The sequence below is a fragment of the Peromyscus maniculatus genome, chromosome 6, assembly GCF_049852395.1.
Source record: "Peromyscus maniculatus bairdii isolate BWxNUB_F1_BW_parent chromosome 6, HU_Pman_BW_mat_3.1, whole genome shotgun sequence".
Classification (NCBI taxonomy): domain Eukaryota; kingdom Metazoa; phylum Chordata; class Mammalia; order Rodentia; family Cricetidae; genus Peromyscus; species Peromyscus maniculatus.
In genome coordinates, this window is record NC_134857.1 from 32,321,654 (window position 1) to 32,343,661 (window position 22,008).

At 40.2% G+C, this 22,008-nt stretch overlaps 1 protein-coding gene across 2 annotated transcripts; it reads right to left on the minus strand.

Moving 5' to 3' along the window:
- Positions 1-2,136: 2,136 nt before the first annotated feature.
- Pcdh18 (protocadherin 18) lies at positions 2,137-15,442 on the minus strand. 2 transcript variants are annotated; one of them, XM_006977602.4, is made up of 4 exons: positions 12,516-15,442; positions 11,649-11,737; positions 11,392-11,555; positions 2,137-4,076 (listed from the first exon to the last, which is right to left on the minus strand). In XM_006977602.4, exons 1-4 carry the CDS (start codon positions 15,000-15,002, stop codon positions 3,409-3,411), a joined length of 3,408 nt encoding a protein of 1,135 aa, XP_006977664.1. In that variant the 5' UTR covers positions 15,003-15,442; the 3' UTR covers positions 2,137-3,408. The 2 variants fall into 2 exon arrangements, with proteins under 2 accessions (XP_006977664.1, XP_006977663.1); XM_006977601.3 differs by having other exon boundaries at positions 11,649-11,734; positions 12,516-15,432.
- Between the last annotated feature and the right edge of the window lie 6,566 nt (positions 15,443-22,008).

Below are 22,008 nucleotides of genomic sequence, written 5' to 3' on the forward strand. Positions count from 1 at the left end.
TTGGAATAGAAATATAAGGACAGAAAAGAAAGCATACAGATTCACTGCATGCTGGGGAACACCTGCTTCAGCTGTGTGGGAGCATGCTAGAGTCGAGATACACGTTTCACCCATGCAATCCATTCCATATGAAATTACTTGCTCCTCATATACATTCACAGTTCTTTGAATTTCAATGTGACAGTAATTTCAATTCAGCTTTGAAAATTCTCTGACATTAGTAGGAAAAGAATAAAACAAGGAAATGAAAGTGTGTGTAACTCTTCCCATAACTTCGGTAAGACAAGAAGAGTTTTAATAATTATATATTAGTAATTGGTCATAGTGACTTACAGAAGAGAGGAAAATGAATGTAAATGATTAACAAAGCTTTAAGCTTTGTTACACACTAAGACAGATAAGAGTGAAGAATAAATCACAACGTGCGTGGCCTGTGACAAGATGAAATACATCCCAGCATTCAGTAGGCACTGGCTAACATGAGGATTTGTGAAGCAGCGTATTAGGTGCTGCATTACATTTCTTAGAAGAAAATTTCCTTGGTGGATGACGGGTATTGAGTAATATTGAAAGGAACCCCTGGTGCCAAAAGAAATTAAGAATAATAAATGATAAAGACATCCTTAATTGCCAACTTGTTTGTTTCAAGCCAAGGTAGAAAATGGAACTAGGAGGGAATGACAATGTTTGTAAGACAAATCTTAAGTGGTCATATAAATGAAAAACCCGGTGCCAGGTATTGGGGTGAATTCTGAAACATCAGAGAAAGAGAAGGAGCCACAGCCAATCTTACCTTGCCAGTTCCTCAGCGGATCCTGTTTCCTCAGACTGGAAGCCTCTGAATCCTCACCCAAATGGATCTCAGCTGAACTGCTTAAAAGCCTAAGAGCTTGCACATTCATTTTATTCTGATTGTATAAAATGTGTAGTGACAATATTTAAAGTCATAATCAAGTAACAATTATTTTTCATGGTTGTTAGGTCAAAAAAAAATGAATGTGCAATTTTTCAAATAGTCCATATCTCCCAGTAATTTCTGAGCAGCAATGTATTTATTATGATTGTTTCTAGTTATATACTTAAATTTAATGTCTTTAAATAGCATATTTTTCATGTTTAATGTTTACAGATCCAGCTACATATCACATTTTCTTCTTATTTACAAGCTGCCTATAAAAGTAAAATATGGAATTTGAAAAAAAAATAAAGAAATGTATGAAAAAAAAAAAAGCCTAAGAGCTTGAAAGCCTGGTCCTCATGCCTTATATACCTTTCTGCTTCCTGTCACTACTTCCCGGGATTAAAGGCATGTGTCTTTCTCAAGCAAGACTTTAGATCTCAAATCCTGGGATTAAAGGTGTGTGTCACCATGCCTGGCTCTGTTTCCAGTGTGGCCTTGAACTCTGCCTCTGGAATGCTAGGATTAAGGGTGTGTGCCACCACTATCTGGCCTCTATGTCTACTCTAGTGGTTGTTCTGTTCTCTGGCCCCAGATAAGTTTATTAAGGTACACATATATCAACCACAAATGTTAGACCATTGTAAATGCACATGACATCCTAGTATTCATTTAAATATTACTTGAGAAAGGAATATGAGAAATAACCTGAGATCATGCGCTAATATTCCCTTAATGGGTAGACATGGGAAGCAAGATTAACCAGAGAAGCCAGGAGAACCCAGAGGTTGGAGACATGGAATGCCTTGTGTGGAAATGTTGTGTTTTATTTATTTCACATTGTTCAAAATATCTTATTTCTAGCCCATTGGAAAGCTTGTGAGGCTCTCATTGTTTCTTTCTGTTCAACTCAGTCGGACGCATTCTGAGGTTTCTGTAACTTGAGCAATATGTAAGCTGTTAATATATGTTTACACTCCAAATACATTTATATCACATAATACAGAAGAAATCCAATCAATTACTTTCATTCCCCTGACTGGTCTCTGTCTCATTTCCCTCCCAGTGTGTTTTTGTTGGTTGTCAAGCCACTTGGCTATTCCCTTTCTGTCATTTGATGCCCAATGCTGAATCCCCCCTCAGGGAGAGTTTTAAGCACACAAAGCACTTAAAACATCAGAGCAGGGGGTTGACTTGCAGACAATTTCTTAGCTTTGCTTTAATTTTCCTTTTATTTTCACTGACAGTAAAATTTTCAGGAGAATACAATCAAGATAGTGTATTAATAGAAATAACATTCATAGAAGCTTGAACATAAATGATAATAGTCATAATAAGAATCTTGCGTACCAAAGCATTCCGCACAGAAGATAACAGCACAATAAATAAAGGTTTCATTTGTCACACGATAGATCAAACAAAATTGCATTAAACAAAACATGACTTTATAAATGTTCATATGCTAAAAATACAAGCAAAACCATGAAAGCATGCACAAGAGACAAAAGCTAAAGGTGAATGATTATAGCCAAAAAAGACAATACAATTGATACAAATGTTCAAGTATTATGAGAAGAGAGGGAGAGATTCAAATAGGAGTCTCAGATAAATCAATTATGTTTACTACCCTGGGAGGGGTGGGGCAGAGTATTGACATATCTGTCTTTGTCTATTAACACTCTACGCTGGTGGAATACATAATGCTATTCATTTAAAGTACAGATTTCACTTCATTAGATCATCTTTCATATAGCAAGTATCAAATCAGATGCATGGTTTAGTTTAAATTATAAGTACACATTTTTCTACTGGAAGAATATTCTCATGACCAAGCCAGTGTGATGCCCTACAATTACAGGAGCCACTGACAGACAACATGGATGAACACATCATGGCTGTGAAGAATTCCCATGTCGTTTCCTTCCCATAAACACCTTAGGATGCTTCTAGGTCTAAAATAAGTTTAAGCCATTCCTCCAATTTGCTGGAAGAAGTGATCTATCATAGCTAACAGAAAGCAGTGAGAATAGTAATCTTAAAATTGTTTAATGTTTCTAACGATGCTTAATTTTTTTTTTAAATATTGAAAAGGAAGTTGCACTGCTTAATGAAACTAAGAATTACCTAATGCATTAATGGGGTTGTTCATACAGCATAATAATTCTGCCCCAACTTAACTAATCTAAGCAATACCTTTGGTTGAAAAGGATATAGATTCAAATAGTGGCTAGTTTCTGTATGATTGGGAAAAACATGTTTGTCATGGGAGTAAAAAAATAAAATTTGTCTGTTAAATTACACATAAATATAAGATACAAATGTATTTTTAAAATACAGATTAAAATAATCACACTTGCATCGTGTACATACGAAAATACAGTATTTAATATTCAATATACACAGACACATTTATGATAAATGCAACTATTTGGCAACGCCAGTTTTTTTCAGGGTTTTCCCTGTCCCCTAATTCCACACACATGGAAACACAAAGGCTCAGCTAAAGTCCTCTAGCTCTGGCGGACGTCTTGAAGCAGTTTGTTGATCTCAGCCACCAGCTCGCTGGCATCCATGAGTTCGTGTTTCCCATCACTAAGATGGTTGAGCACATTGTCAAAATCATCTTCCTCATAGTTTTCAGGGATCTCCTCCATGGCTGGCAGCCACTTGGAAGAAGGCTGCACGCTGGAGTGAGTCCCCAGAGGGGTCCCAGAGCTGCTGGTGGGGTTCTGAAAATGTGTGCTGGCTGCCCAGGCCGCAACCCCTTGTGGGTAGCTCCCAGTTTTGGCCTGCGCTTGACCCTTCCGACGTTCCAGGGAGTTGGACCGGTCCACTTCATTGCATTCAGAAAAGGTATCTAGAGATGCAGGGAGGAGGCGCTGGAACACACTGCTCATTTCTGAGAGCAGAGATGATGTGCTGGAATCCCCCGAGTCCTCGTCACTGGGGGAGTCCTTCCCAAAGGTGGAAAAGCTCTTTTTTTTCTCCCCAGATTCTGCAGGCTGGCTGTCATCATCGAGGCCCTGATGTGAGAGCTGCTGCTGAGGCTGAGCTGGAAATTCTTCTCCGGGGATGAACATGTTGCTTCTGTAGTCAGAGGATGGTGAGGGCAGCGGCGGCATCCAGCACTGGTCAGAGTGGCCCAGGACTCTGCACTCCTCTGTGCACAGCCTCATTGCTGAAAATAAACAAAGCAAGGAGGGTGTGTTATTATACACGGCATCACTCAAAGCCCTGGGGAGTGTCATTTTGTTTTTAAGAGTAGAAAGAGAAGGTTTGCCCTATTGTCATGATGCTAGCCTATTATTAGACATATTAGATAGACTACAGTTACTTTTCAATTGTATGTTGCCTTTATGGACCAGGTGTCACTCTGTATTCCTCCATTTATTTAAAGGAAGGGAATATCATTTTTAGTAGTCTGCTGTGAGCATAAGAAATCAGATCATTATTTATACATAATTTATACATATTATTTGAACATGGAAACGAGACCTGCGCATGCATATTGTCTGCTTCCCATCCCAATGGAAGATAGGAGAACAGACCGGATATTGCTTTTCATTTATACATGAACACCCAAAAAGGCCAAGGCTTGGGTGATCAAACAAAGGATGAACATAAGGTATATAACGACAACAGCAAAAAATAGACTTTAAGGTGAGATCTTTAATTGGAATAACACCAGGTAACCTCTCCAATGTATCTTTCACTAGCTTTCTTGATAATAAGGGCTCTGGACCTGCTTTTTTATTTCAGTGGAGGCACTTAGAATATTAGTTCTCTATTGTCCTTATCAGTCTCTCTTAGGGATTTTATACATTATTTACTGACCTAGTAATTAAAATACCAATGCTAGGTGTTCTTAATTACCACCTTAGGTATCCTGAGTTGTCCTGTTATAAGGCCTTTATTTCAAGGTTTGAAACACATTAATATTTAATTACATGAAAAAGTCATCAAAAGCTGAAGAATATGAAAAGTACATTCTAAATTCTCCCATATGTTTCAGTTACTTAGTGGGATTTGAGTGGCCGAATTCCTAGAAAATACTACAAATGAGAAAAGCAGAAAAATAAAGAGGAGGATCACTAAATTCAGTAATTAGAGCAGCTAAAATGTATAAAAACTGAGATATGTTATATATATATATATATATATATATATATATATATATATATATATATATATATATATATATATATTCCATAGAACAACCACTTGTTTCAGAGAAAACTTGGTCTTTTCAATATATTTACATTTTAAGACAAAGGACAGAATTTCAGAAAGTGGAAAGTAACCCTCAAATACGAAAGAAAACAGGACTGATGCTAGCCATGGGGATATGTTTGGCACTGATTCTATAGATGTAGCTGCTGAGAGCAGATTTCCACTTTTGCCACTGCTGAAATTATGACATGCCACAGTGCTTGCTAGGGGAAACACATGACCTACTGTGTGCATAATACCTTTTCTACAGGCCGGTAAAGAGCTGTATAGAGATTGTGGTCACGATTGTTTCTGGATGAAAAGTAGGCAGGAAGGGATAAATAATGATCTTTATATGTGGAAGTCACTGCTCTTTATCACGGACCTCCATGCTAATTCTGGTCTTTAGCTTCCTCTGGACCTCTATTCTTAATAGAAAAAGGGAAATATTGAGGAATAAAAAGAAAACAAGTGCTGTAAGAGAAGGGCTTCGTTATATGAATCCAAAAATTTTAAAGCATGAAAAAACACTGGGAAAACTGTAAGAATCTAAGAATCATGTCCGGGATCCTTTGTTCTTAGAGGACTGATTGTGTCATTATGCTGTGAAGAAAGATTCAACTGAACAAACAAGGGTGATGTAAATAAAAACAAAGGTTTAGATGATCAACTTCACGTATTATGCTACATGGAAGTGTTTGTCAACTCTTGTTTTAATCCATCCAGTGGAGAAAACAGGAAAAGGTAAAAGGCAACTGATATCAACAGCATGTAGGTTTCCTCAGCAGGGAACTATCACAGTGGTGATGTTCCAGCCCCTGATTTGTCTTCAGAGTCTCTGAACATGGAAACAAGACCTATGTGTATTGTCTGCCTCCCATCCTGATGGAAGGAAGGAGAACAGACCTGCTATTGTTCTAGCCCTCAACTCTGGGCTTTTAGGATTGGGAAGAATTTCTCTGCTGCACTGCTCCATTTGGCTTTGAATTCCTTTAATAAGAAGAAAAAAATTACCTGAAATTCTAAGGATCTTGACCATATGGAAGTTTTCTCAAAACCTGAACATGATGAGCTTGTAGGCAACAAAACAATAGAATAGCATGACCCACATGACTAGTCCAAACATCTCAGGAATGATTGTTAAGCAATTAATGGCATTTATAACACAATAGATAAGTAAGAATTTAATTATGTACTAATTAATTGACTTAAAATGTAAAGGAGGGCTGGAGAGATTTGTCAGTGGTTAGAGCACTTGCTTCACAATTACAAGGACTGGATTTAGGATCCTCAGAAACCATAGACATGCCAAATAGATGTTGTGGTCCAACTGTAACTCCTGCCTTGGACAGTGGAGACAAGGTTTCCCCAGAATAAGCTGGCTAGCTAGACTATCGACATCCAGGAACTCTAGGTTCAATTGCAAAGTCCTGCCTCACTGAATAGGATGGAAGCTATTGAGGATGATTGCAGGTATTATCACAGGACTCTATATGCATGGGTACCCACATACAGGCACACACATCACACATATATACCTACATACATGCAAACATACATGGACTCAAATGTACACCACACACATGCTAATGAAAATGGAAAAAAGGAGAAATTATGAAGGCAGACTAACAGAAAGGATAGCAAAAATGAGGCCAAGGAAAAGAAAAGGGGAACACCTAAAGGAAAGGGGGGGAGGTGAGAGGAGCAGAGGAAAGTATGATCATTGTTATGGATGTTCTAATCTCACCCCTAACATTTGAGATTGAATGACTTGACAGTGTGTGTGTGGCTCAGTGCTGAACATGCTCTATCCCATATGCAAGGATCAAGAGAAGCCAAGCAATGGCCATCTTGTCTGCTATTCTTGGGAATATTCGAAAACTCTCTCCGGTGATACTTTTTATGGTGATAGGGGCAGACAGAAACAGAAGCTCTTCTGTGCCACTGCATGACTGGATTTTATTAGTGTCCTGTACTTTACAAGTAGGGTGGAAAGCAGTGCAATGAATATAAGAGAGAGCTTCAATCAAGCCATTAGCTATGGAGTGTGTAGTAGGTTTTCCTTGAAGATCCCATCAAATCTGGGCCGTTTCAGCACCTGGTTGCCAAAAGGACTACAATCTAGTTCTAAGCCACATATAACAAATGATATTATAGACATCCAGGTAAAGTGCAAATGAGATGATGCACAAGATGTGTTAAGAAAGGAAAAGGAGTGGATATGAATGCTGGTATCTCAAAAGACAGAGCAAAGTTGAAAAAAAACAGGTGAGCAGCATTAGGTACACAAAGTGAGGAAAAGGCAGCTTTTCATGTAGGAAGGGCAGTGTGTACAAAGGATTGGTGTACTGTAGGAAGAGAAGCCTTTCTGCCTGTTGCAAAGGATTCAAAATTGACGAAATTGAGATTAGGCCGAGAGTGCATTTCATTGGACTCTGAATACAAAGATAATAGTTGCACTCAGTGTTGCTGAGCAACGAGAGTCAGAGATTGACTCTGAGCCAAAAAAAAAAAAAAAAGGAATAAAAAGGAATGTGAGTTAAAATGTTCTGAAAAGGTTGTGAAAACTATACAGAGTAAAGATTTGACAGTGGGAAGAGCCACAAGACTTGGGATATCAGTAAAACAGCAATGGGAGGAAGGCCAAGAGCCAGAGAAGACACCTACTAGGATAGCAGAGTAGAATAATGACAAATGAGTATTTGAAGTACTCACAGATGAATGATGATGAAGAGTAGAACAGACACAATCATGGAAAGTAGAGAAAGACTAGGCAGGGGAGCCTGTACAGACCATCTGTGTGCAACAATATCTACTGGGACCATGGAGGCTTTGGACTCACGTGCTTTGTGTTGGGGTTCAAAGTTGAATGACGAAGAAGGAAAAGAGCCATCAAACATGAGCCAACAGACAAAAATGCATGTTTGTTTAGCTGCTTGAAAAAACTACATTTGTGTGGGAATTGGAAGAATGAAGGACCAGAAATGACCCTGCTGGCAAGCCATGCCGTGCAATGCAATCTATATTTGTACACAAATCAATGCAGAAGAACAGTTGGAATGAGACACTTAAGTCCTAAAAATACACATACTTTAGAAAATTGTGCTGATCTGTTAATAAGATTCAGATGTGGACCAACATTTTTCTCTACTCAGGGTATTTCCTGAGTAAATACTTTCGCAAACCACTAGTTTTACAACCTAACATGCCTGCAGAAGTTGCCGGAATGAGTAGGAATCTAGAATGTTGACACAGTGTCACCTCAATGATGCTCATGACTAAAAGACTGTTATCTCTGTAGACATTCAGTATGCATTGCAATCTGTGCTGGCAAAACATGAACATAATGGCAGCAACATCAATCACTGCTCATTTCCCAGTCCTCTGTAACTTGAGAATAGCTCATTCCCATGTAGAAGCAGGAAGCAACTGAGGCAGGAATGTGTCTCCTATGACATAATTGATAAGAAGCACACATATATGTACACACACACACACAACACACACAATACACACACCACACAAAGTCTATAATTTTGGACAATAATGTATTGATGGAGATACTTAATAAACAAGATTGGCAGTTTTCTAGAGTTTGTCTTTGCCTACCTACACTTAACCCAATCTCTTTGTTCTTTAACATTTATTGCTATCATTATTTACTTCAATACTAGATAATTCTTCTGCCATGAACATATGGAACGATGGTAACTTTGGGAATATAGGGAAGAGGGAAAGATGACATGACTCTGTTTTTTTTTTTTTCTAAAAGAAAACGCAGATGAGAAGCATTGCAAAGAGAGCAGCATACTTTTCATGTGTGTGGTGTTCTGGGTTCAGTTGCCAGAACTGCAAGCAATGAATGCATGAATTAATGAATGAGTGAATAAATAATATACTAACAGCTAACTACTCAAATTGTATGATTTTGGAATTTAAAGAGACATCAGATGTTTTTTAGGTCCACAAATGGCAAGGTTATTTTTTCTAGAATAGTCTATTTTTTATTCTCCATTTTGTTGCCATAATAGATTAAAATTCCAATACATGAACCCCAAGCATTTTAAAATATCCGCTGCAATATTGATGTTATGCCCATGTGTTCTTGTTTATTAAATAATCTAATTTGGGAAATTCTGCTATTCTAGTGGGCCCTGTCAGCATCATAGTATCAGAGAATCATGGAAACTGAACCAGCTACACCCTTATATAAGCCAGGAAAAAAAAAAAAACTAATTGTCTTGGGGCATGGGATCTTTGGGGATATATGTTCTTTTAGATACTTCAGTGATTTGTTTTCAAATCAGTCTAAAGAATCTATAAATTTAAACTAATAGATCCCATGGGTGACTGTGCAAATATAGGCTGTCATGCACACAGTAGGCCTCAATGCAACTAGACATTGTTCCTATACATCTCTCTAGCCAGAGATAAAGTATTTATCCTTGTAATCATATAACTGAACATGCAACATTTAGTGTTTGCAGAAAGGCCTTCTGGATATAAAAGCAAATAAGGGTTTAGGGAGATGGGTCAGTGGGTAAGAGCACTGCTGTGCGAGCAGAAAGAACTGACTCTCCAGCACCCAGGTACAAGCCGGATATGGCTGCCTGTGCCTGTCACCCTGGCTTTAGGGGGCAGAAACAGTGTCCTGGAAGCTTGCTGGTCAACTGGCTTGCTGTATCCATGAGTTTCTCAAGGAGACATCCTCTCTCAAGGCAACAAGGCAAAGAGAATAGAGGAAGACGTCCACTGTCTTTTGCCCCTACATAGGCACACATGGGCAGACACATATACATGTATGTGTGTGTGTGTGCATGCACACACATACTCACAGAAAGAGGGGAAAGAGGGGAGAGAGAGGATAAACAAGCTAGGCATTTTATTTAAAAAGGAAACATTTGTTATTTAAATAAGTCATAGATTAGTGGTTGTTGGTGTGGGAATTGATTCAGATCTCACCATCTCATCCACACCAGGCACAGTCTGCCTGCCTGGGGTGTGTTATTATAACCTTTATAAGCTTCCAGTTTTCAAAGCTGAAAATACACTAGTGTCACTGCCACCACCATAACTAACTTCAATGAGCATAACATCAACATTTTCAAAATGATAAGGGCTTATTCACTGAAATGCAAACAAAGTCAACAACCACCACATAGCTAATTCCACTGTCAAAGCCTGGAGCGAGACAAGGCAGGCAAAAGACTCCATATGGACCCAGAGGATACCCTGGAACACAGCTGGTAAGGACTCCTGCAGCTGATTAGCTAGTGCTACCATGACTCCTATAGTTCACGAGAGCTAAAATTCCATTTATTGGATTTCCCCAAATTTCTGGTAAACTCTCTTGTATTTTCTACACTCCTTTATTCTTACAAAGAAAATTTCATGCTAGAAAGAAGTAAGATGGGGGTAAACTATTGTTCTTTTTCTCTGTGTATATTGTCAAATGACAGTCATTTAATCGACAGTCAATAAATTTAGACATATGGATAGTCAGAGGAAAACTTCTGTTCTCCTAAGGGTTGATTTCTTACTACACAGCCTTTAGCAACAGGACAGCTACTGATGCTCTCAGTATTTGCTGACTTGGATCAGAGTTCCTACTGCACAATTAGAGGTAAGAGTCACAAAGGAAAAATTGGTTCAAAACTTAATAGCATCTCCTCCACCTGGCTGTGTGCTTTATAAATCTCCCCTCTGGGTTTGTTTTCCTCCTCTGTTGCTGTACAGAGTCGAAATGAAAAGTGGCATGAAATATGATTCACTCACCACCTACAAAGGTACATTCTTCCACCTATTTTTAGTGCCTAAAGTATACCCTTTCCAGTGTATTTTAGTCTCTGATTTTGTGAGCTGGTTCCCATCACAGGAAATGCAGCCTCCAAATTATAGTCCAGTTCACCACTGTTCACCAAACAGGCTGTCTGAATACAAACAGCCACCCAGTAATTTTCTGGAGTGCTAAGGAGTGCCCTATGGCACTCTGCTGGGTAGACAGAAAGAGAAGGGGAGCCGTGGGGTTCCTTCCGTGTTCTCACCCCTTCCTTTTTCTATTAAGCCCCCATATTTTTCCTTCTCTACCAGTTGCTTATTGTGGATTGTGAGATGAGAAAATGTAAAGTGTCTTATGCTTGTTCACTGTTCATAGTGTACACACGACACCTGCTTTAGTGCGAAGGATAAAGACAGCAGCAATAGGCGCCTGGGAGAAGCTGTCCATCATCCTGGTGTTGTGGTAGCTGTGAAAATGAAGGTTTAGCTATCATTTCCCCTCTTACCTGCTGGAATTCTTCCATCTGTGAGGAAGAGGTCACTGAATCCTTCGCCCAGCAGCCTATCAATTGGAGAATCTCGCCCCAAATCGTAGTCACTGTCTCCTGCTTCACTGTCCCCACGGCCACTGTCTTTCAAGCTAAACTTATCCATGTCTTGAAGGGCATATCTAGAAAGATCAGTGAAACCAAACAACACAATTTTACTCTTCAGCATTTAAGCTACTTGAGACTTAACAGCTAACACAAAGGATAATTCATACCTATAGCTCCTGGAATATTTGTTTCCTCGAAAACTTGGCCTTGGCTGATACTGCCCCTGATGAAGCATGGAGAGAAGCTGGGAGACCTGCTGGAAACCAAAGAGACAGAACTGATTTCTGAAGGGGGAATTAAAAAAACAAACCCTCATGCATTCACGTGAATCAAGCAAGGGAAAAGGACAGGCTTGTTATTACATGCTAAGCTCACAATTTCTGTATGTCAGTGATTTACATATGCTAGACCGTGCAGAAAGTGCAGTCAGCCAGGAAGCACAGCTAAAATATATTGCAGGGAGAGTTGGATAACCTCAAAACACAGCTGAGTTGCTCATTCTTGAACCATTTCCTTTTAAATAACTGCCTTCTTTTATAGTTCAGATAAAATGGTCAGACTTCAAAACAAAAATACTCAAAAAGATCCAGTAAAATACTACGCTGTTGACTTAGCTAGTTAAAACAATGCCAGAAAACTGCAAAGTTGTACAAAAACAGCATGCATTGAAATGAGATTATGAAGGCCTAGAATGTTGTTGTTGTTGTTTTCAGGAGAGATTTTGTTTTGTTTTGTTTTTTTACTTCCCAGCATCTTATTCTGAGAAGTGAAGGGACTCTGATTACAGAGTCCAGTGTGAACTTCATATTTATTATCTGACATCACACATATTACATGCAAGTGAATTATTTATTTAAAAAAAAAAAAAGAAGAGTATGACAAAGTGAGCCCTTGAGATAGGTACACACTGTGACTTGAGTCTTACTGGAACTGAATAGTGTCACTTATCAATGACAGTCTTAAAGGTGTGATTACTGCTCAACCCCTGAACACTAACAGCTGGCATTAGCAGGTGATGTAGTTTATGATCTTACCTCAACAGCGGGAGTGGCGTGGGTGAGTTCTAATGAGAAATTCTCTGGCACGTGGTTGGATGAGATGGTCACCAAACTGTTGAGTGACTGGTGACTGTTGTGACTCTGGCGGCTGCCCATTTGTCCCCTTTCCAAGGTTGGAGATGAAGATGGAGAGGATCTGTGATGAGATCTGATGGGCAGTGTGCCGTTGATGGTGGGCACCAGTGTAATGTCTCCTTTGTGAATCTGCCTGGATGGCCTTTTGGGGTGATGCTGGTAAGTGGATTCTGCCACCCTGCAGTTGTAGGATCTGGTGTCTTTCTTTTCTCGATTACACCTCGTTGCAAAGAGTACCATAATAACCAATAACACTGCACAAATTGCTCCTAAGGAAATAATTATGATCATGGACACATCCAAGGATGCATGGCTCACAGAGGTCATGGCTGTGCTTGTCACAGATTCTGCATAGTCAAAGATCATGCACTTCAGAAGGACTTTGGTGTGCAGAGGAGGGTTGCCTTTGTCCTGGATGATAACTGAGAGTGCCCATTCAGTGGAGGGAATGGATTCCATGCTGACATTGGTGTGAATATCACATGACCTGGGGTCCATGATGAAGATGTTCTCCTCATTCCCTGCTACTATGGAGCAGCTGAGTTCAGCATTTGCACCAGAGTCTCTGTCAACTGCCCTTATTCTTGTGACATGAAAGCCACTTTCAGCTCCCTTGGGGATGGAGATCTCTGCAGTATTATTGTGCATTGCAGGCCCTATAACCACAGGGATGTTGTCATTCTCGTCGATGATGGTCAGAACAACTGTGGTGTTGCTTACAAGCTGCTTCTGACTCCCTCCATCCCTTGCCTCCACCACAAAAGTGATCTGACTCACTTCTTCATGGTCAAAGATCCTGAGGGCATAGATGGCGCCATTCGATGGGTCAATGGTTACATACGTGGTAATGGAACTTCCCAAGACAAAACTCTCCAAAATGGTGTATGTCACATGTCCATTTTCACCAAGATCTGGATCTGTGGCTGTCACTGTGGTGATATATGCCCCTGGAGAGTTATTCTCGGAGATGACAAATTCATATCGGCTCCTCTGGAAGCGAGGTGGATTGTCATTGATGTCATTGATTTGAACAGTAAAATGTTTTACTGAAGAGAGGCTGGGTGTCCCCTTGTCCTCAGCAATCACAGTCAAACTATACTCAGATCTCTTTTCTCTATCCAGCGTGGCATTGGTCAAGATTAAGTAGTTGTTTTCATATGTCTTCTGAAGTTTAAAATGCCCATGCCCATGAAGCCTACAGATTATTTCTCCATTCAGCCCAGAATCCTTGTCTTGAACCCTGACGATAGCAACAAATGTATCAATGGGATCCCCTTCAAAAACATAAGATATTTCTTCTTTTCCAGGTGACATGAGGTTTATGCTAATTTCAGGCTTATTATCATTGACATCCACAACCTTAATTATAATTTTGCAATGAGCAGGAATGGAATTGGGACCCAAATCTTGCGCTTGGACATCAATCTCATAGGACTTGGTGACTTCATAATCCACTGGCTTGAAAAGAGTCAAATGTCCTCTTTCTGAGTCAATTTTAAAAGTCTCTATAATTTTGGGAGACACATGACTGCTGAAAGAATATACAATTTTCCCATTAGCGCCCTCATCTGGATCGGTGGCATTTAGATCCAGGAGCAAGGTTCCAACTGGGGAGTTTTCTAAGAGTTGTATTGTGTAAGAGGGCTGCTCGAATACAGGGCTGTTGTCATTGGAATCCGAAATGCTTATTTTCAGAATGGAGGAGCCAGACCTCTGGGGCACTCCCATGTCGGAGGCCGTGAGCTGAAGTTCGTAGCTCGCCTTCAGCTCGCGATCCAACTCCCTCACCACTATGAGTTCAGCGTACTTGGCCCCGTCTGTCCTGGTCCGCACTTCAATACTGAAAAAATCATTGTCAGAGAGCGAGTAGGTGTGGAGGGAATTTTCCCCAACATCTGGATCGAACGCACTGTCCAGCGGGATGCGAGTCCCGACCGCGGCACTCTCCGATATCTCAATGGGAATGACGGGTCTTGAGAACTGGGGGGAATTGTCATTAATGTCCAGCACGTCCACTTCAATATGGAACAGCTGCAAATGCTCGGTCGGCAGAGTGAGCACATCAAACTCTATAGAACAGTTTAAGTTTTTCTGGCATAGTTGCTCGCGGTCAATTTTAGCCCCGATGCTGATTTCCCCGGTATTCTCATTTACCACCAGGAGAGGCGAATTCCCCCTTGGCATGGCTCGAAAACGAACGGCAGAAGGGTTCGGCAGCTTCAATAAAACGTCAGCCACATCTTCTGATAGTCTAGCGATTACCGACCCGACCCTCTGCTCCTCATAAATCCTGTATTTCAGATTCTTACCCAGGACATCGAGGCTGAAAAACGCCATCAGAAGTGCAAGTGCGAATCTAAAGTGCATTTTAGTATTCATTTGGTGCATTGGTCAGTTCCTAGATTCCCTTCCCAAGGCGAGTTACAACAACCAAGCAATCCCTGCAACTTCCTCCCCGCCACTCAGAGCTCTACGCCACATCAGGTCCCTGCGACTTGAAGGCGACTCTTAATCACACAGCAATCAACAGCTCACAAACTTCAGTTTTCATACACACCGTGTGGCGACTTCCGGACAGGAGCGTGAAGTCCTCTCCTGGTGGGGGTGCCGCCAATCCTCCCGGCTGGGAGCCGCGTGTCACCTCAGCCTGGCTCCCCGCGTGGACTCCGTCCCCATCTATTGCAGGGTGCTGGCGGAGTCTGCAGTGTGTCTTTCCCGGGCGAGTCTTGATTTCTTTTTCCCCCTTTCCCTTTCTCTGCTCGACTGCAGACTAAACACCCGTGATTGCTGACTCCAGTCTGAAAATCTCTACAACTTCACTTCAACTCAGACAAAGCTCTTTGCCTGGCGTGTGTTGAATCGCTTCCAGCCAATCAGTGAGCTTCCAAATCCGAAGCTGCTGGAGTCACCGGAGCGAGGGAGGGCGCGCGTGGAGGGTGGGAGCGGGAGGGTGGCGGGCGCGGGCTGGGGACCAGCGGGGGGACGCGGGAGCGAGGCCGGGGGTGGGGTTCAACCCTCCCCGCCCCTCCTCCATCCTCCATCCACTTTCTCCAAGCGTGCCGCGACAAAGGGAAGACAAATTACATCAGGAAAGGAGAAAAAAAAGAAGAAAGAAAGAAAAGAAAAAGACAGGGAAAGAAAGAGGAAAAGAAAGCAAGAAAAAAACTTTAAATCAACTTCTGGTCGTCTGTATTTATATGGCACATTAAGTAGTTCTTGCTTTCTTAATTGCCCTTTTCTTATGCCACAAACATGTAATCATCTGTTTTTCGGGGTTCCTTAAATGCTGGTTTCACTTAACATACCTCCAGTTGTATTTTGTCAGTGGAGGAATTTAATAAAATGGGAAAACTTGCTTCTAATTATGCACCTTCCCCTCCCCCTCGGCAAATACTTGGGTCTTTTCTCCTCCAAGGAGCACACAAGCCGATTTTCTTGGAGCTCTGTTTTAAAGAACAGCCCAAGTGGAGAGGTTTCATTTTCTGTGTTCTTTCATCTTTACTCTTTGAAGATAAGAAAGCGGCTATCTTGCACTCCTGATTTCTCTTAATTAGCAAGATTTAAAGAAACACCTCAGAATTTGGAACTAATTAACAAAGTAATTCTACCTTATTTCAGCCCTCTCTTTAGTTTGAGCAAAATTGTTTCTGATATTTCTTTGTCTTGCACTTAAAAAAAATCCTATTATCTTGGCTAAAATTGGTAGCTTTCCCTTAGCGAATTGTGCCAATATAGTAATACCTATCCACAGTGAGTTTTCACAATGAGTACTGAGGGGACATGGACTCAATAGTTTACAAGTCAAATTTTTATAATACATACATTATTTATGAAAACAGTTTCCAGATATGTATTTTAAAAAAACCCAAAGGTTGTTTACACAGAGAAATAAAATGCCTGAGCTGAAAATTGCATTTTGTGTGCATCAGAGTGCTGGAAATATCTCAGGAGGTTGGTGCTGTATCCAGGTCACAGAGTTGATATGGTATTCTTATTTGAAAATATGATTATTTATGATGTTCCTTCTGCTCTGCGGCTCCTTTTAAGTTTATCACTGTAGCTCCATTCTTGCTCACCCTCCCCCACCCTTTGCATTATTCCTCAGCCAGCTTCTACTTGAATATTCCCTGCTTCACAGAATCTCCATGTAACTTATTTTCCATTTATTTTCTCCCACTCTATTTTGCCCCCCAGAAACACATTTTTAAAAAAGTAATTTTCCAATTTTTCCACTTTGCTTACTCTCAGCAGAACTCAGCTAAAGTCACCGAGTAGGTTCTTCTCAAAGAAGAAATCGCAAGAGTCCCAGCAAGAACTCTCCTTCATTTTAGGCATTCAAAAGCATTTTATAAGCCCTTGTCTTTTTCCCCCCTCCTGAAACCAGTGCTGTGTGGCAAATTGTGCAGAATAGGAATGCCCGTAATGAATGCATTTATTGCTGGGTCACACTGATGAACACTCTGCCCCCATGAATAACACCATTTTACAAGTTTGCAACCCTTTCAAATTGCTGATCCCCAAACCCTATAGACAAACTCTGAAAGCCACCACAAGCAACTGAGACTTTGGAAACCCACAGCCATCTGGCCTAGATCACTAACAATCTGAGCCAATAATTATATCAGTTGAGACTTTAGTGAACCTCTCTGTAAAAGCCAAAGAAGCAAAGAAAGGAATTACTGACTATTCAAAGTTAGGGAGAGAATTCCAAAGTAATCTAATTCCACCAGTTTGAGGAGAATTTTCTTTGTGAATGTGGTAAGTATAACCCAAAACTGATGCCTTGGGTTTGATTAACTTAATTTACAGGATATGTCTTCCCCTTCACTTAGAACTCAATGCTTTAGAAAATCTTTCTCGTACCTCTGACAGTACATAAATATTGCACATAAATATTATGAAAATGACTTCAATGTCATTCCCCAAGGTATTTAGCATAATTGTCAGGTGAGATGTAGCCATCAAGAATGTTTTTCTTAGCCAGGTGGTGGTGGCGCATGCCTTTAATCCCAGCACTCAGGAGGCAGAGGCAGGTGGATCTTTGTGAGTTCGAGGCCAGCCTGGTCTACAGAGTGAGTTCCAGGAAAGGTGCAAAGCTACACAGAGAAACCCTGTCTCAAAAAACTAAAAAAAAAAAAAAAAAAAAAAAAAAAAAAAAAAAAAAAAAGAAAGAAAAAGAAAATTCTGTGATTTTGACTTTAATGATCTTGTATAATATGATCTTAATAATCATCTCATGGAGGATGGCTCCTTTCACTTATAGGAGTATGGGCACCAAATATGATTTTTATTTTCACAGGTTAATGTCTTCCTGAGTGGTTGACATATTTACTTAATTATTTATCCTTTATTTATTTATTTATTTATTTTCCTACTGTGGAAAGAATCCAGGGCTTATGGGACATGGTAGCTCACACCTTTAATCTAAGTACTTGGAAGGCAAGTGGAACTGTAGGAGTTCAAAGCCAGCTCCCTGCATAGAAAATGTCTATCCAGTGAGGACCATGCAGCAATGCCTGGTCAAAAACATTCATATGTTTTCTAACAGTTCTAAATTTCATTGCTTCCTATCAATACAAAGAAAGTACAAAAACAAACAAATGAAAAACGACAAACTATCTCCCAGACTACTACTGAGGAAGAAGACAAGTGAGCTGCTTTTTCCGGTGGTCACGTGACCATAGCCCGGTGGAACTTCCTTCTTCAAGACTTTCACAAATGTGTGAACCAATGGGTGACCTTCACAAAGAACTTCTGAGGCAACCAGTGAAAGACAGCTGATGGCATGTCCCTGAAACTCTACCACCTTTGATATGGCTGCTTCTGTTGACAAAGATGAGGAATGTTCTCATGGCTTGAATACCATGGCCATGTAAGAGAAGCCAGACAGGACAGCAAAGTGATCCTGTGCCTCTGGATTTGAAGTTGAGTGTGTCCAGTATGTTGGGCATATTTTATCCATGATCTTCTCTCTCTCTCTTTCTCCCTTCCTCCCACCCACTTGTCTCTAATCCTGTGTTTTCCATCTATGTGCATAGGGAGGTGTATACACATGAGATTCCACGTGCATAGGTGTATGTGGTAGTGTGTGGAAGTGCACATGCATGTATATACATGTGTTTACATGTACATGTGACATCTATGTTGACTCTTTTTTTAAAGAAAAGTCAGCTTTCTATGCCTGAATCATTACAATTTTCCTTCCCATTAATGAGTAGAAGAAAACCAAGCCTCACCTCTAAGGTTTAAGTTTCTCCATAATAAATGAAAAATGTTGCTATTGATATTGGAATATAAAAGCAAAGTTTCATTTCTGAATACAGAAGTGGGTTTTTTTAAACATTATAATTATTAATTTATATTTCATAACAGCATATGAAAATTTAAAATCAGTTAGAATGTTAGAGCAGCAAATAGTCACTTGCAACTCACCATGCCACATCTTTTCTACCATGAAAATAGAAAAAAAGCACATATTTTGTTCTCCTCTGGACTGAGATAACACTGCAGTCTCCCCTGGAATTTGTTATGCACTGCTTTGTAGAAGGAATGCATGGCCCTCCTTGACACCATATGGGCATAATGAGCCACAATAATTACTCTACAATGTATCCTGGGAAATTAGAAAAGAAAAAAGGCTTTATCAAAGATTAGAGAAGTTAAGGAAACCCAGTACTCCAGAGCTGATTAAAAGAAAGAGCTTGGTAGATGAGTCCAGCCAGTGAATGATTACAGATGCCAACAACTGAAAGCTGGAGAATGCTAAGACATTCACCTAATTTCAGTGGGTTCACATAATCCTATAGAGGTGATTATGAAAATAACTTTTTACAAAACGTTCTTGCAAAAATCTTAGCTATTGGTAAACGCACAAAGGCTTGGCCAGAGTAGACACATGACAGAGGTATTTTCTTAGCCTTTGTGCATCCATTTTCTGCTTGAAAATTTTGAAGAAAAAGAAATGTGTGTTACATCTATAATCACTGAGGGTTTTTTCCTATATTTTAGGCTGAAGAGCTGAAGCGCTCTCCAATTGGCTTTACAAAGGCCACCTATGAAGCATAATAGACAAAACTAGCCATATACAGCTCTGAAGATCTTGAAAGTCTGTGGTTTCCTGAAGAAAATTCCTTAAGATCTACTAAGCATAGTAGACCTCTACATACTCAGCCATGTAAATACACCTAATTCTACAATTAAGAGACATCTTCTGGATGCTCAGCAATCTTTATATTAGATCAGATAGACATCTGGTTTGTTGTACCTGTTCTCGCCTGACCTAAATGATTATATATAAATGTGTGTGTCTGTGTGAATAATTTTATTTGATGTTTTGTGAATGACAAGGAAAGATAAAATCTGTCAAATATAATTTTTATTTAAAAGGTGTCATCATACCTTTTACCAACCATATAACATCTCTCTATGTTTCTCTCCCTGGGGTCCCTATACTAATCCAGTCAAGAATATAATAGTGAAAACTGAGTAAGCAGTATCCACCTCCAGTTGCCACAAATTTATCAACCTAAGGTAAGAGATGAAAAATAAGAGTTGATCCAGAATTTCTACCTGTGGAGTGTGAGAAACTTTGGTAAATTCTGATCAAAACAAAATGGGCTAAGGGCCACAGAATAGTCACACACCTGGAGACATGACTGTTTAGGAGGCAGAAGGAGCCAAGAGCCAGAAAGAATTGGAATCTATGGACTGGAGTGACAGGTGCTAGGTTAATTGTGTCTGCATGGGCAATCAGTATTTGGGATGTCCTGCCAAAGGGACCATGCCAAGTTCCAGCAGATGACTTAAAGTTTGGCAAAAGATGATCATCTGAGTCCAAATGAGAGACATCTAGGTGAGTTGCTATTCATTTTCTGGCTCTAGGTCTTCCACAACAGGCAGGTTATGAAAGTGAAGATCAAAATGAGGAGAATAACAGAGGCACATCCAGAGACATGGAGAACAGAGAATGAGCCCACATTGTAATCCTAGTCAAATTTTGAGACTAAGACCATGTCACAGGTAAACTAGATTCAGCAAGGTTGACATTAGTATTAATAACACTACATCTGTTCTTGTTTTGTTTTGTTTTTCTGGCTTTTGAGACATGCTTTCTCTATGTAGTGCTGGCTTTTGCTATGTAGACTGTGCTGGCCTCAACTCACTGAAAGCCATCCTCTTACCAGTGCTGGGATTAAAGGTCTGTTCTACCATGCCTGGCTTCCTAAATCCGTTCCTTCAAAAGCATTTCTAAAGTAAGAATCTCAGCCTACATAATTGTTATAGTTGCAGCTAAAATGACTTTGAGTGAAGTGAATCTATGTCTTAAAGCAAATCTGGCCAGTCTGTGATGGTCTAGAGAGCAGCAGCTGGGGCTACATATGGAACCTTTTTGAAAATGCAGAATCTCAGACAGCAGCCTAACCCTACACACTGTGTATCGTAAAAAGATCTTTGGGTGGCTCCCATGGACATTGAAGTTAGAGATACATTGCTACAGAGTCATCTGTTGTCAGCAGTGGTAGGCATTCTAAGACGGTGGTAGTTAATTCTATGGGCTGTGAGGCTGGGTGCCTCCAGGGAGTATGGAGAAAATTGGCATGTGGAGAAGATTACTGTAAGAAGGGCCTGAGCTCAGACATCATTAATTCAAGCACATTAAGTAGACTTGATATAAGAAAATTTTCTCTGATTGGTTTCATAGTGAGGAGGAAAATTAAGCTTTGGATTCAATGTCTTATGCCAGATATTATCCTGTTTATCCATTTATCCATTTAGGGAGTATAGTTTTTACTTACAGGAAAGCATTTTTCAGAAAAAGAGATATAGATGTTCTTAGACAGTAATTTCTGAAAGCAAAATATTTCCAGTACCATTACCTAGATGTATATTTGTACATATGTACAATATATATGCATACACATGCATATATACACACACATACATACCTATTTAGGATTCAGGCTGTGTATTTGGATCTGACAAGTATATGTAAGTTATGAACTTCCTCATACTTTACCAGATCTTGTTCAGGCTGAAGAGAACTAGTGGACGCATGGCAGAGAGTGTCTGTGCTCATCTCCTAAGTCCACTCTACAGATACTCCTGGATACCCCTTAATAGACATCTTATGCTGTGGGATGGTCTATATGTCAAATTGCTCTGATTGGTCAATAAATAAAACACTGATTGGCCAGTGGCCAGGCAGGAAGTAGGTGGGACAAGGAGAGAGGAGAATTCTGGGAAGCGGAAGGCTGAGGCAGAGAGACACTGCCAGCCGCCGCCATGACCAGCAGCATGTGAAGACGCTGGTAAGCCACCAGCCACGTGGCAAGGTATAGATTTATGGAAATGGATTAATTTAAGCTATAAGAACAGTTAGCAAGAAGCCTGCCAT

Coding starts and splice junctions, on each gene's coding strand:
- Pcdh18 (XM_006977602.4), bottom strand. CDS start 15,002: ATGCACCAAATGAATACTAAAATGCACTTTAGATTCGCACTTGCACTT. Junction 11,738..12,515: donor ACGCCACTCCCGCTGTTGAG/GTAAGATCATAA, acceptor TTTGGTTTCCAG/CAGGTCTCCCAGCTTCTCTC. Junction 4,077..11,391: donor AGATGGAAGAATTCCAGCAG/GTAAGAGGGGAA, acceptor GTTTATTTTCAG/CAATGAGGCTGTGCACAGAG.